The 15,737-nt window shown below is 41.2% G+C and overlaps 1 protein-coding gene across 1 annotated transcript in view; it reads right to left on the bottom strand.

Moving 5' to 3' along the window:
• MAN2B2 (mannosidase alpha class 2B member 2) overlaps positions 1-15,737 on the bottom strand; it is a 106,052-nt gene that overhangs the window by 23,733 nt on the left and 66,582 nt on the right. The window contains exons 14-17 of the mRNA XM_073610441.1: positions 14,036-14,146; positions 13,737-13,929; positions 11,616-11,747; positions 7,296-7,408 (exon numbers count right to left, since the gene is read on the bottom strand). Coding sequence (XP_073466542.1) covers positions 7,296-7,408; positions 11,616-11,747; positions 13,737-13,929; positions 14,036-14,146 — 549 coding nt within the window. The remainder of the gene's footprint in view (positions 1-7,295; positions 7,409-11,615; positions 11,748-13,736; positions 13,930-14,035; positions 14,147-15,737) is intronic.

Below are 15,737 nucleotides of genomic sequence, written 5' to 3'. Positions count from 1 at the left end.
GAGAGATTCTCTGTGGTGAGGTACTATGATTTGTAGATAAATGGTACCGCTAAAAGGTTTATTACGAGTTGCTATTTTTTTTTTTCTCACCACGATGAATACATTTTTCTGGGGGAATTAATAGTATACCATAAAACAAAAATCCACGTGGTAGTAATTAAAGCTGAGCTCAACAATTTTTGATATTTTAAAAAAGTGCACTGTTCCAAAACAAATAAGAAAGACTTTCTTTATGGAATGTAATGTACTGTATATTTGTGTTTTCATATGCTAATATCTTGTTACAGGTATATAACCATTGGTTTATTTTGTTTCTAGGAGGAAAAATAGAATGTTCATTACTAAACTTTATTGGCGTTTTATCCCTCAGATTCGATAATTGGGTTTCATGGCTGAAGTCCGCAACCTCCTACTACCAGTGACAATATGACTGGTCATCTCCAGATTCACTTGGTTTTTTTAGTAAGTTGATTAACCACTTAACCGCTTCCGGACCAGCCGCCGCAGTTATACTGTGGCAGGTTGGCTCCCCTGTGCGAAACCACCTAGCTGTACGTTGGCTCGCGGGGTCCGGATAGCAGGCACGCCCGCTGCACAGCGGGGGTGCCGATGCTCACGGCCAACGGTCGGCCACAAGAAATCGCTGGCCACAAGCGATCGTGACCAGGAGACACAGAACTAGGATGAGTGTGTGTAAACACACACTTCCCTGTTCTGTTCTGAAAAGGAGTGACAGATTGTGTGTTCCTATTGGCTAGGAACCACGATCTGTAACTTCCTGTAGTTAGTCCCTCCCCCTTCAGTTAGAATCAGGTAGCAGGGAACACAGTTAACCCCTTCACTGCCCCCTAGTGTTAACCCCTTCACTGCCAGGGACATTTTTACAGTAATCAATGCATTTTTAATCGCACTGATCGCTGTATTAATGCCAATGGTCCCAAAAATGTGTCCAAATTGTCCGATGTGTCCACCATAATGTCGCACTCACGATAAAAATTGCAGATCGCCGCCATTACTAGTAAAAAAAAAATAATAATAAAAATGCTATAAATCTATCCCCTATTTTGTAGACGCTATAACTTTTGCACAAACCAATCAATATACGCTTATTCAATTTTTTTTACCCAAAAAAATGTAGAAGAATACAGAACGGCCTAAACTGAGAAAAAAATAGCAAAAAGTACAAAATATTGTTTTTTTCTCAAAATTGTCGCTCCGTTTTTGTTTATAGCGCAAAAAATAAAAAACGCAGAGGCGATCAAATACCACCAAAAGAAAGCTCTATTTGTGGGAAAAAAAGGACGTCAAATTTGTTTGGGTACAGTGTCGCACGACCGCGCAATTGTCAGTTAAAGCGACGCAGTGCCGAATCGCAAAAAACGCTCTGCTCAGGAAGGGGGTAAATTCTTCAGGGGGTGAAGCGGTTAAGGACCGAGCCTCTTTCTGAGATTTGTTGTTTACAAGTTAAAAACAGTTTTTTTTTGCTAGAAAATTAATTAGAACCCGCAAACATTATATTTTATATTTTTCTAACACCCTAGAGAATAAAATGGCGGTCATTGCAAAACTTTCTGTCACACCGTATTTGCGCAGTGGTCTTACAAGCACACTTTTTTTGGAAAGAATACAATTTTTTGAATTAAAAAATAAGACAACAGTAAAGTTAGCCCAATTTGTTTTAAATTGTGAAAGATAATGTTACGCCAAGTAAATGGATACCCAACATGTCAATCTTCAAAATTGCGCCCGCTCGTGGAATGGCGACAAACTTTTACCCTTAAAAATCTTCACAGGCGCCGTTTAAAAAAGTCTACAGGTTGCATGTTTTGAGTTACAGAGGAGGTCTATTATTGCTCTCGCTCTACCAGTTGCGGTGATACCTCACATCTGTGGTTTGAACACCGTTTTCATATGCGGGGGCGCTACTCACGTATGCGTTCGCTTCTGAACACGAGCTCGTCGGGACGAGGCGCGGTTAAAAAAAAAAAAAAATTTCTTATTTATTTTACCTTTTATTTTTACACTGTTCTTTAAAAAAAAAAATTGTGTCACTTTTATTCCTATTACAATGAATGTAAACATCCCTTGTAATAGAAAAAAAGCATGACAGGACCTCTTAAATATGAGATCTGGCGTCAAAAAGACCTCAGATCTCATATTTACACTAAAATGCAATAAAAAAAATTGGTCATTTGAAAAAATGCCCTTTCCCGCCGCCAATAGCAAATCCACCGCAGAGACCACACTTCTATCTTGAAGCGTACCGCCCGCTGAAGAAGAGGATTCCGGGGTTATGGCTAGCTGCTGCCATAACAATGATATTCCTCTTCAAAGTAACGACGTATAACGACGGTGGGCGGTCCGTAAGTGGTTAAGACAGCAGTGGTTATAAATCTCTGTCAATGTTACTGCGTTTATTAGTAACAGTGTTTTGATATTATCCAGAGTTTGAATTGGATCTGTCATAGATCTGTTACATATCTGTTTCCTATTCCCAAAGATCAGCCATGTTGATACTTGTAGTTCCATGGATTTAACTGTTAAGGGTCTGCTATTACATAAATTATAGCAATGCCTACAATGTACTGCCCCCACAAAACCAAGGCTAGGATACTCGCCTCGCCAATTGTTCCTCACATTGATCTGTTTTCAAAGGGGTATAATTGACCGAAGTTTTGGTATGACGAATAAGACTGCTCGATAGTTCACGGCCTATCCCCCATAACATAAAAGTAACAGTAGGTAGGAATACAGACTGATCCCTTACAACCGGCCTCTTAGACTGACAGGAGTGCTTACCCTGAGCCGTTATCTTCACAGTGAGATCCCCTTGGGATGGAGATATAGGCCTCTAGGGGCAATCATCCTCCTAGTTTATCTCCTTATACCTAAGGCCCCTTTCACACTGGGGGCGTCGTTGGTAAAGCGCCGCTATTTTTAACCCCCGCTAGTGGCCGATAAAGGGTTAAAACCACCCGCAAAGTGCTGCTGCAGCAGCGCTTTGCCGGCAGTATAGCCGCGCTGCCCCATTGATTTCAATGGGCAGGAGCGGTATACACACCGCTCCTTCACCGCTCCAAAAGATGCTGCTAGCAGGACTTTTTTTACCGTCCTGCCAGTGCACCGCTCCAGTGTGAAAGCCCTCAGGGCTTTCACACTGAAGAGACAGGAGCGGCTCTTTCAGGGCACTTTGCAGGCCCTATTTTTAGCGCTGTAGCGCCTGCAAAGCGTTCCAGTGTGAAAGGGGTCTAAGTAGCCGGACGATCAGTGTTAACTCCTCACGGCACCCAGTCAATATGAATGAAGGCGCACCTCAATCTCGTGTACACCCCAGGACTTGCTCACCCCTAGGCTGAGTGGTCATAGGCCTGTATTACTCAGCTGACCACTACAGTTGTTTGATGCTTATGGGTACCTTCCTTGTCTTGTCTTATTACCCAATTCGCCTTAAATAAAGTTGAATGTAACATGTATTTTTGTATAAGGTAAAAACAATAAAAATATTGAAAATAAATTCTACATCTCCCAGTCTGTCTACTGCTTTAACCTAAGCCCCGTGAGCAGGTGTGGTGTACCAAGGGACCTGGCAATAGCATGCAGTGTTGACTAACCCTACCCCCGTGGGCAGGTGTGGTGTACCAAGGGACCTGGCAATAGCATGCAGTGTTGACTAACCCTACCTTCAAAGGCTCTAGAGGATACTGGCTGTAGCTCGGACCCCATACCCTGTGGGGATCCCATTTTACTCGTCCACATTACACCCCTTATAAGTATTTAGCCTTAATGGCCACACCGCTGCTCCTGTCTGAAATTCCTCCAAAAACTGTACATTGACGTTCTCCTTTTTCTTTTTTGTATTCATGCACGACTGTCCCATGAGGCCCACCCTACCGCCACCTGAAGAAGCAACAACAACCATCACGCCATATCTTGAAACCAAGGTGCAATGACTAGACTGTCCTTAACTTTCTTTCACCATGCTGAACAGTGTCGTCTCGAGGTCCGATACGATCTTTGCAAACATCACACAGCATTCCCAAGTTACGGGACTAAAAGATGCCAGGATCCCACCATCGATGTTGGAGTTCTGCTCTTCCAAGGCAGAGGAGCGTGGAAACATCGCAGCACAGGCACCCATTGTCTGGATGTGGAGTCTAAAAAGCACCAGGATTTTTCTGCTGTCTCAAGTCTACCTTGATGGGTTCCGGCGTGCTCCAAAAAAGAAGAGGCGGTCACAGTGGTGGTGGGGAGGGTCGGGGCTTCTGGGCTGTTGGGGGTGGGTACAAAATCATTGAGGGAGGGCATAAGTTCAAGAATGAACTTCAGCGGGGAACGGATGTGGAAATGTAAGCCCTGAAAATGATAGAATTTATTACAGTGATCTTTCGATAACTCTATAGTTTCAGAACATGTTTAGAATCAACAGAGACACCATACCCAGCTGTGAAATTTTATCTGGAGTAGCTATCTGACAAAAGCCTCTTCTCTGACCATTTGGTAGCATAATCTATGGACTTGTTGGAATGTCACTTCAAAAAGGAGGTGGGAAGGAAACAGGAATAACTTGATCCTAAAATGGTAGCTGGTGTCCTAGCTTAAGAGAGCCCCCACCCCTATTGGCTAAATGTAGCAGTTTAGCATATGGAAGGGGGGGGGTGGGGAAGGGTGTTTTTTTTTTTACAAGTTTGTATATATCAGAATACACATCTGGCTCAGTCTATTTGGTTTGTGGTCTAAGAAGCCTTGGGAAATAAGATTTCTCTCTGTAATGTACCTCCTTTACTATCTTGGTGTGGCCATTAAGGCTAATTACTTATAAGGGGTGTAATGTGGATGAGTAAAATGGGATCCCCACAGGGTACGGAGTCCGAGCCACAGCCAGTATCCTCTAGAGCCCTTGAAGGTAGGGTTAGTCAACACTGCATGCTATTGCCAGGTCTTTTCATCTTTTCTGTAACTTTTCCTGTCCTACAATTTGTCCTGATATACTGACAGCATTTGTAGGTCCATTATAGCAATATTACGATTTGTATTACTTTTTATCAATGGTAACATCTTTGTTTTAAGGTTGTATCATCTATGTTATAGTTGGTAATATCTGTTTAATACAAGTTTCTTTTCTGTACAATAGTAAGCTTAAATAAATTTGATTGTTATTATTTTCGCACAGTTATCATTCGCTTTAATTACATCCGTAATAGCGGCAACCTCATTGGTTGATTCTCATATAGACAAAAGGTTTTAATCACCTATTTTATGTATCATTAATCATTTAAGTGAGGTATGAACATTGCTTAGTTTATGTATCATTAGGCGTATAAGTGAGGTAGGTAGAAATTTCCACAACAGCCAAAAGTCTAATGAATAATGAGTGTATGGCAGAGAAATGCTGAAAAAGCCCTGCAAGGGAAAACCATGTGATTGTCTTGAACATTTTTAAGTGGACAAGAAAAGCCTTAAAAAAAAAAAGGATTTAGGCAAGTGGTTGTATCCATGAGTACATTCACACCTGCATATGCATCTGCACTCCAATTAGATGAGAGAACTCCACCAAGGGTTCCTGTGATTAGCTGAAGGAGGCAGTCCCATTAAAAGCAATGTGAGGCTGACAACTCCTGCAGCTAATCGTGGCCATTCGCATATAATCGCTCATGCGGCAGGATGCAGATTATCTGCAATGGGGCATACTTCTTCCCATTGACACCCATGATGGAGCACTATTACTCCCAACAACACCAACCATTGGGCATAATTCCTTCCACTGGCACAAGCAATAGGGCTCTATTCCTCCCACTGACACCAATAATGGGGCTCTGTCTCTTCTACTGACACCGCAATAGGGCACTATTCCTTCCAACTGACATCAGTCTTGGGGCCCTATTCTTCCACTGGTATCAACAATGAGGCATTATTCCTCCCACTAACAACAATGATGGGGCACTATTCCTCCTTCTACTGAGCACAGGTGTTATATATTTTTTTTTTACTTTCAATGACCACCAGCTTGAAGCATTGTTAACTCCCACTGATGCTGAGGCATTTTCTACTCCTACTGACTACAGTCTGCACCCCAAAGTCTGAAAGACTGTAAACTGGCCTTTTGTTTAGAAAGTTTGGAGACCACTGCTTTTAAAAGTTAGTGCACCTATACTTACCTTTTCCCAAAACTTCCCTATGCATTACAGTGTCCTCAATACATAAATATCCAGTCCTCTTTGTAAAAGAATGCTTACTTGTCATGCTACATTTGTCATGCTACTTATTCCATTGCTCTCCCCTTTCATCCTCTGGATAGCAGGATGTACAGAATTTTGGATGTGTGGCCCCGGCCACCCACAAACGAGCACTTGGGTTTGTTCCCTACCGATGCAGAATTCTGAACTGCCAAAGTGAGTGGACTGCGCATGCGTGGGTAGAGAACAAAGCTGAATGATTGTTCATGAATTTCTGGAGCTATCCTTCTAACACTGGGTTTCCTGCCGGACAATTATATGAGCATCTGAAAAAACAAGCATTTATTTCCAAGCAGAGCACAGCATGTTAATGTATTGAGGACACTGCACCTGCAATCCATAGAGAGGTTTGCTGAAAAAGCAAGTAAAGGTGAACTAATCCTTTAAATTAATTCTACAATTGTTAGATAATCAGCAATGGAAACCAGCAATTGTGACCAGAGATTGCTCTATACTAGATGATTATTTAACATAGCTGCAGGCAGAAAAAAAATCTGCACTGCAATGAAACATTGTCAAACCAGATAAAGACAAGTTACTTTACCTAGGTGAACTTCTGTACTTGGTGACCACTTCCCGTAAAACAGAACCCGTCAGGAAATATAGGAGCTGACAATTCTGACTTCCTTGCTTTAATATGCCCTGAAACTAGCATATCCATAACATATGAAATAACACATGGGGAAAAGCTACAGATTCATCAAAATATCACATTTGTTTTTTCATTTTCCACATCAGCTCACCCCCCACAGTTATTACCTTTTGTTTCCACTTGACCCTCCCTTCTAGATTGTAAGCTCTAACGAGCAGAGCCCTCTGATCCCTCCTGTATTGATTTGTATTGTAAGTGTACTGTCTGCCCTCATGTTGTAAAGCGCTGCACAAACTGTTGGCGCTATATAAATCCTGTATAATAATAACACTTCACACAGCAGAGTCCTCATAAATACAGTACATTCAGCACACTCATACATATAGACGCTATTGTGCCTCAGGTTAAAGACTTCTGTTCAGAAACCACAGGATACATACAGCCTGCAGTAGTGAGGAAGTGGAACCCACCTTGAGGTTAACACTAGCTGGTTTGGAGAGAACTGGGTCTTCATCAGCCTCATAGAGGTGCTGGATCCTGAGAAGTACTCGATGAAAATCTGCAGCAGTTTTCTGTCTATCACCTGCGAGAATTCAAAGAAAATTGAGTGAGAAATCAGTACTCCATTTCCATTTTTTTTTTTATTTAACAGAGAGGGTCAAAGAGACACAAGTTTCAGTTTTACTTGTCTGTACGTCATTAGGGAGATTATTTTTTTCTCACTTGCTTTCTTGGTGACCAAAATCCAAAAACAACTACTGTTAAAGGACTGCTACGAACAGTTTCCATACAGAATATATTAACTAAATACGCTATATATCAAGAACAACCAAAACCATACAGCAAATATTGCCATCAGTCATGTCCTATCAAAAAGACCATTTATTACTATAAAAACATACAAATATACCTATCCCCAATAAAATCGATCCATCATGCCTCTCCAACCATGTAGAAATGCTCCTTCTTAGCAAAAATAATGGCACTGTCAATATATCCCCTCCGGGTGCCGAAACCTTCTACTGTGTGCTGGTGACCACAACCAGAGAAAGGGAACATCTCCTCAATAGGGACAGTGGCAGCAATAAATACCTGATTGTAGGACTAACCATTACCCCCCCTCTGCTAAAAGAAAGTGTTTTTTTTTTGCAGTCTCTCTATTGGAGATATTTACTTTCACTTCTTATGCCTCCAATCACCTGAATACCAAGTGGAAGACAGCAATCTTACAAACATACACAAAGGCTGCAATAAAAATGAGAAGTGCGTTTCCACAGTTAAAATAGAAGTATATGCACAATTTTTTCCATTTTGGCTAGAGTAAGGGAGGGTTATAACACTCTATTGGTTTATTTTTTGCCATCTGTGCCCCATTGCATAGATTTGCCTCAACTTCCTGTCCCATTGCCAAGACAGGAAGTGAGAAAAAATCCCTGCAAATTAAGGGAATTCCTTGTGGACCCTCAGGCCACCAAAACTAGTGTCCCCAAGAGAAGATTTCCCATCTATTGCTTTTCTGGGGACAACCCAAAATTTGGGATTTTATTTTTATTTTCACTTTCAACGCTAATTGTAAACAGGACAAATTGCGAGGGTGATGGTGGTACAGACAGAGATAAAAACTGACAGGTGTTCTAATCCATCTCCACTCGATCCAAACCTAAAGAACAAGTTTTGCCTTTAGTTATACTTTCGCATCCCTGGAGAAAAAGACCATCATCAGCAACTAGAAATATGCCTCACTTTGATAGACGACTGGATGACCACTAGCTCTCTTAAACTCAACGGATCAAAAACAGAGCTTCTTCTCCTACACGCAAATCAAAATTCCAAAACTAAGACCCCATGGACACCACCCACCATCTTCGGACAGACCATCTCTCCAAGCACCAAAGCCAAGAGTCTCGGAGTCATTTTGGACTCAGAAATGTCAATGGATGCACAAATAGGATCAGTAGTTAGCCAATCTCACCATCTCCTCTGCCTGCTACGTAGACTCATCCCCTTCGTCCCAGAAGAGGACAAAGCAGCAGTAGTTGGAACAATCATCAATTCCAGACTTGACTATGCAAACTCCCTCTACATAGGACTACCCCAATATCAGCTTGCGCGCTTGCAACTCATCCAAAACACGGCGGCAAGACTGTTAACAGGAAAAAAACCCTGGGAATCCATCTCCCCTTCCCTGAGGAGCCTACATTGGCTATCCATAAAGAACCGAATCAAATTCAAGACCCTCTGCCTCACCCACAAATGTATAGAAGGAAACGCTCCTCAATACCTATGCGAGAAAATAAAGCACTATACACCCAATCGCAGTCTTCGATCTTCAAACCAAAACCTCCTCCTTATTCCAAAAACCCGATACAAAACAAAAGGAGAAATAAGATTCGCAGTCCAAGGACCACGGCTATGGAACGCTCTACCTACCCACATCAGCATGGAAGAAAACCATCAGGCCTTTAGGAAGAAAGTCAAGACATACCTCTTCTAAGGCGCTGGACAACACAGGAGAGATCAAGCGCCTCGAGGCGATTCAGTTTGCATGTGCAGCACTATACAAATCATTCATTCAGCCACTTGCTGCCCATGCTATAGCCCAAAAGACAGCTACAGCGCGAGCCTAAATTGCCAGGAGGGTGTCCACAGATGTCCTCCCATTCTCGCGCTTCTCGGGCAGAGTGCTCCATGATCGCCAAGTCCACGAGAATTGGCTGATCATAGATCAGGTAAAGGGACAATCACAGCAGGCCCTTTACCACGTGATAAGTTGTCAGCCAATGACAGCTGATCAAGGAAAAAAACAAATGCTGTCAGCGTGAAGGAAAATGTGCCACATATCAGTGCCCACCAGTGTCACCTATCAGTGCATACTAGTGTCACCTATCAGTGCTGCCAATCAGTGCCCAGTGCTGCCAATCAGTGCCCATCAGTGCTGCCAATCAATGCTGCCACTCAGTGCCGCCCTAATAGTGCCTATCAGTGCCGCCCTAATAGTGCCTATCAGTGCCGCCTCTCTGTGCCATCCATCAGTGCCGCCTCAGTGCCACCCATTAGTGCCATCTCATCAGTGCCACCCATTGGTGCCGCCTCATCAGTAAGTGAAGGGTTAGTGTGTGGGTGTGGCGCTGTCCTAATTCATAGAAATACTTGGTAAATCGTGTGTAGCCAAATCCCATATGTAAAGTCGCATATAAAGTATAAACCAAAATTGCAAATAAAAAGTTCAACGAAAATAAAACCAAACATAAAACAGCAAAGTGACCCCCTTTGGAGTGTGTAGGTGTAACGTTGTCCTAGTGGAGAAAAAAGTGGAGAAAATGGAAAAAAATGGAAACAATGGAAGAAATCGCATAAAGGACTGCTGCCTCCACAGATGTGATTTCCACCAAGGTGGAAAAAACAGAAGGTAAGTGAAGGGTTAGTGTGTGGGTGTGGCGCTGTCCTAATTCATAGAAATACTTGGTAAATCGTGTGTAGCCAAATCCCATATATAAAGTCGCATATAAAGTATAGACCAAAATTGCAAAATAAAAAAATTCAACGAAAATAAAACTAAACATAAAACAGCAAAGTGACCCCCTTTGGAGTGTGTAGGTGTAACGTCGTCCTAGTTTAAAAAATACTTTGTAAATCGTGTGTAGGGGGTCACTTTGCTGTTTTATGTTTAGTTTTATTTCCGTTGAATTTTTTTATTTTGCAATTTTGGTCTATACTTTATATGCGACTTTATATATGGGATTTGGCTACACACGATTTACCAAGTATTTCTATGAATTAGGACAGCGCCACACCCTCTATTTGTGTGAAAAAAATGTCATATGGGTACAGTGTAGCATGACCACGCAATTGTCATTCAAAACGTGAGTGCTGAAAGCTGGAAATTGGCCTGGTCTGGAAGAGGGTAGAGGTGCCCAGTAAGCAAGTGGTTAAATGCTGGGATTTTTAAAGCATAGGACAGTACTTCCGGTTTATTGGATAGTACTTCCTGTGTACTCTGTCCACCAAATGGAGCCTAGATGATCAGTAAGTGATGATAAATAATTTCAGCCACAATTGATTAAAGTTATGTAAGGAACACCATGAGAAAATCTTAGAGAATGTAAAAAAAAGTCATAGCATTATATTGTTGATTTAATAAGTGTATTAGGCTAAGTGCAATATTGATTTATAAAGCCAATGTGTAGTTGTCCTTTGTGATAAACCTGTCCTCTACCCCATCTGAAACTAAAAGTGCCACATAAAGACTGTACCACACTGCACAGGCGGTCGGCTATTACCGTACCACCCTATTCCAGGAAAGTCACTTCAGTACTGCATCAGAGACGTCTTGACTTGGGTTTCAAGCCCTTCCCACCAGTCACCCCCTGTACAATAGGACTCTTATTTGTCAGAGGGCTGGCGGTGGCCAGTGCTTAGACCACAACCTTAGGTATTTGAGTCTCCATATAGAAGTGACAGCAGTCTCAGACAGGGGCCAAAGCTGGCCAGTTTGGCCAGCTTTCTGCCAACAATGGTATTTCATAGAGTCTCCATAAATGTTTGCAGGGTACTGGAAGAATGAGATCGCCACTCCGATTAATTCAAAATTAATTTATTTGACATTGTTTTAAACACCCTGCAATACCTGCATACCATCCAATACCCTGCAATATAAACAATGGGGAAGAACTATTTAATGAGACACAAAATTCCTCTCTGTTCCCAATAATATGGCAGGTTGTGCACCCATGAATACTGGTCCTGTTTTTATCATGCAGGTGATCACTTTCAGATTGTAGAAGACATACCTTTGTAGAGGTTGTGTATATGCTCTGTGTGGTTTGAAGAATAACTCCAGCCAGGAACACTGAGGATCTGAAGGTGAATGTTGGGTGGTAATACAATGGGGACGGATGGCATTTTTTCAGTTGCTGATGTTCCTGAATGACAATAATTATTATTAGAAATAAATATGCAATTAACATAAAATTAACACACCACCATATTACTGAAAATGATTCTCTATATTGGTGGGACTCCAACAGAATTAAAAAAAGTAGATTGCTCAAGTTTTGTAAGGATATGTGCTAACAGTGTTAAATATTTTTGTCTTTTTGACTGGAGTAGAGCAGGATTACATCCTTGGGGATATCATCTCCACCTCTGGCCTACCACGACAGCCAGGGTTCTACTGTCAGCTCAATTCCCTTGTTTTCTTCTCTGGAGTGCATTCCCTATACACTGCAAATACGTTTACTAGAGACCAGCATCACTGTAATACTGTCACAGCTTTCGTTGGGGGGCAAGACCTTATTACTATGATGAGGAACAACAGTAAATAAGCTTTGTAGACTCAAACTCTGCTACACTTCAAACCAAAAAAAAAAAAAAAAAAAAAAAGAATTGATTAATCACACCTATCCTCTCCTTAACTCAAATGAAAATTTATTAAAGGAAATGTGTAATGGTTCTGTACAATTTTTATGGTTAAGATGGAAAGTGATTTTTTTTTTTTTTTAACCGACCCTGTTACCGTTTTAAAAGTAATAAAAACACCCTGGGAAAAGAAAAGTAGCACCACCTGTTCAGATAACAATGCCTCCAACATTTGCTATTCTGCAGAGCTAAAGCAGAATCTTCATAATCTGACACTTCTGGAATTGTTGGATGTCTGGGTACCTCGCTGTTCACTGTGGTTCTGCCGGCCATCTTGTACTTCACCTACTGTGTCCCTTTGACACCCTAGTATTGCAAAAATGGATCCACTGCCCTCTCTCTTCACTGGGATGCAATATGCTGTAATGGCTGCAGGGTGAAAAAATAGTTTGCAGAATGGGGCGCAAGCATCCGAAAACATCCAGAAGTGTTAAATGTTGAATATTGTGCTGGCAACAGTAGTCCTAGAAAAGAGTCAAGTTCAAATGTATGGAAGGCAGGACAGGCAAATATTATATGGGCCAGTGCTTTTGTTTTCTTCAGAACTTACCTCTCCATGCAAGTCTAAGGGAATGCAAAAACAGCTTAAAGCAGGTCAAATGCACATGTAATAAAGTCTGAATGATCTCAGAAGTGTTTTTATCTCATGTCAAAAAGATGCTTGGCTATTGAAGCTTGTTGACCATGGCCCTAAAATGAATGCTGCATTTTTATATAATTTGAAGGCTCATTTTCACATTTGGCACTGCCTTGTTTGCTCCCTTGTTCTAAAAAGACTGTTGTTTACTGGACTTAATAGCTCAAGCTGAAATTTTCACACAAATCAGACCAGTGATACACGCTTCCCATCCAGAGATTTTCATGAGTGTTGCATTGGAAGTAAAGATTTTGTTTTCATTTCGGATACAACAGGTAATGATAATAACCCTACCATTTTTTGCCATATGTGTTCCATTGTGAGAGAATTCCCTTTTCTTCCTGGTCTTTAAAACACAACAGGAATTGCAAAAAGATCTCTCTAGAGTATTGTAATCACAGGAAGAAGTGTCTCCACTGGAAGATTTATCCTCAATTCTTGTTTTGGTAAGAACCTAAAAGGAATCATTCTTGCATGGCTGGCATCAATATTCAAGCACACTGGGGTTTATTTACTAAAGCCGGAGAGAGTAAAAAATCAGTCTCACTTCGGCATAGAAACCAATCAGCTTCCATGTTTTTTTGCCAAAGCTTCATAGAACAAGCTGAAGTTATAAGCTGATAAGCTGCTCTGCAGAAGTAAGACTGATTTTGCACTCTGGCTTTAGTAAATAAACCCCCACTGTGACACATGATAAAAGTCATGTTTGCTCATTATATGTTTCTTGCCTACTAGTACATTACAGCGACTGTGCTTTACAGTTTATCTCAGTGTGAGAAGGATTATGGCTCTCCCTTTTTGGCTAATAAGCTAAAATGATTACATTACCAAGTATGGTATAATAGTAAGAATTTACCTTTAAATGGAATAAATATGACCAGAGGCCTATGTTCTAGAGACAGCCCCATTCTCTGATACAAAGAACTGGTTACGGTCTTGGATCCCATCATAAGCCAGAGAGTTGGTCTAACTACAGAAGTGTCATTTAAAGTCAGATTGTAATTCAAATCCCACTCCAAGTTATTCCACAGTCTTCTATGCAGCATTATCTAGAGAAGGAAGTAATGTCCAACAAATAAATCGGCTCAATTTTCAGCACATAGTAGATCTCTGAATTTGGATTTATTCCACATATTTTTAAAAAGGTAATGATACCTCCACTTGGCCATTGTCCAGACTGGAGGCTCCATGTGACCGCTCAGCCATAATGACTAGTCGTGTGTTCTCGTCTTCTATATAAGCCGTACGGACCATGGGGTAATAATTCTATGAGAGAGAAGATTTGTTAGTCCAAAGCAGTTGTTCTCAAACTTTTTACCAAGGGACTCTTGAAATGACATTCAGGTCTCAGGGAACTACTGCTAAAGTCATATCTCGTTGCATAAGCCAAACCAAGTTGATATAGAAAATACAAACTCCGCGCCAAAAAAAATAAATTAGTGAAAAATAAAAGAAAAATTATTATTAGGCAATAAGCTGCTCCCCTTGTTGAGCAAAAAATTGGTCAATAATAAGTAGGGGGTGCTAGTGGTTGACAGTGAGATAAAAAAATGAGACAGCTAGGTCTCAATGTGGAAACTTGTCATAGGCATGCAAACATATGTTGTGAAAAGTAAAAATGAAAAGTTATAACACACAATATTATAACAAAAGTGGTGATAATAAAGTCCCAATAGTAGAATGAACACAATATTGGAAATGAAGAAATGGTGATCTTTCAAGATAAGTAGATTCCTCTATATAGACAAAATGAAAAATCCTTCACCAAGAGTTAAAGTACACCTCGCAGTAGTATATAGATATCTGCTTACCAGATACCAATGACTCCTTTAGTTAAAAAGAGAGTCATTAGCGCTTGTGCAGGATTGTGCCTGCTCACATGGGACGGCTGGATGCTGGGTGGTATTAGACAAAGAACCCTTCTTGCCCCGGTAATAAGACATGGGATATATGAAAGACAATAGAATCTTCCATAGTGTAATACAGTTTATTAAAATTATTAAAAACAGAAAGTAAAGCCAAATGGCCGCTTACATTAAAAGGTGCCTGCCCGGCACTGGGGCTGCTCGCTCATCTGGGTAGGATCTCAGTATGATACCGGATGTAGGAGGAGATCACGTGACCAGGTTCTGCTCCTCACCAGATCTCCTCCTACCTCCTGTATCTCTGGTTGTTGCATACGCCGGGTGGAACGCACGCTGACCATCGAGGCAGAGTGATGGCATCCATACTGAGATCCTACCCAGATGAGCGAGCAGCCCAGTGCCGGGCAGGCACCTTTTAATGTAAGCGGCAATTTGGCTTTAATTTCGGATTTTAATAAACTGTATTACACTATGGAAGATTCTATTGTCTTTCATATATCCCATGTCTGATTACCGGGGCAAGAAGGGTTCTTTGTCTAATACCATCCAGCCGTCCCATGTGAGCAGGCACAATCCTGCACAAGCGCTAATGACTCTCTTTTTAACTAAAGGAGTCATTGGTATCTGGTAAGCAGATATCTATATACCACTGCGAGGTGTGCTTTAACTCTTGGTGAAGGATTTTCCATTTTGTCTATATAGAGGAATCTACTTATCTTAGAAGATCACCATTTCTTCATTGCCGATATTGTCTTCATTCTACTATTGGGACTTTATTATCACCACTTTTGTTATAATATTGTGTGTTATAACTTTTCACAACATATGTTTGCATGCCTATGACAAGTTTCCACATTGAGACCTAGCTGTCTCATTTTTTTATCTCACCGTCAACCACTAGCGCCCCCCTACTCATTACCAAACCAAGTTGATGGTCATTAAGAAGACTCCTTACACTGGTGGTCAGTGGAAAGACACCACAGACCTTTAAT

Source organism: Aquarana catesbeiana, linkage group LG01 (genome assembly GCF_042186555.1).
Source record: "Aquarana catesbeiana isolate 2022-GZ linkage group LG01, ASM4218655v1, whole genome shotgun sequence".
In the NCBI taxonomy this organism is placed as follows: domain Eukaryota; kingdom Metazoa; phylum Chordata; class Amphibia; order Anura; family Ranidae; genus Aquarana; species Aquarana catesbeiana.
Note: the sequence above shows the minus strand (reverse complement) of the source record. Positions and strands in the feature narration are given on the sequence as shown.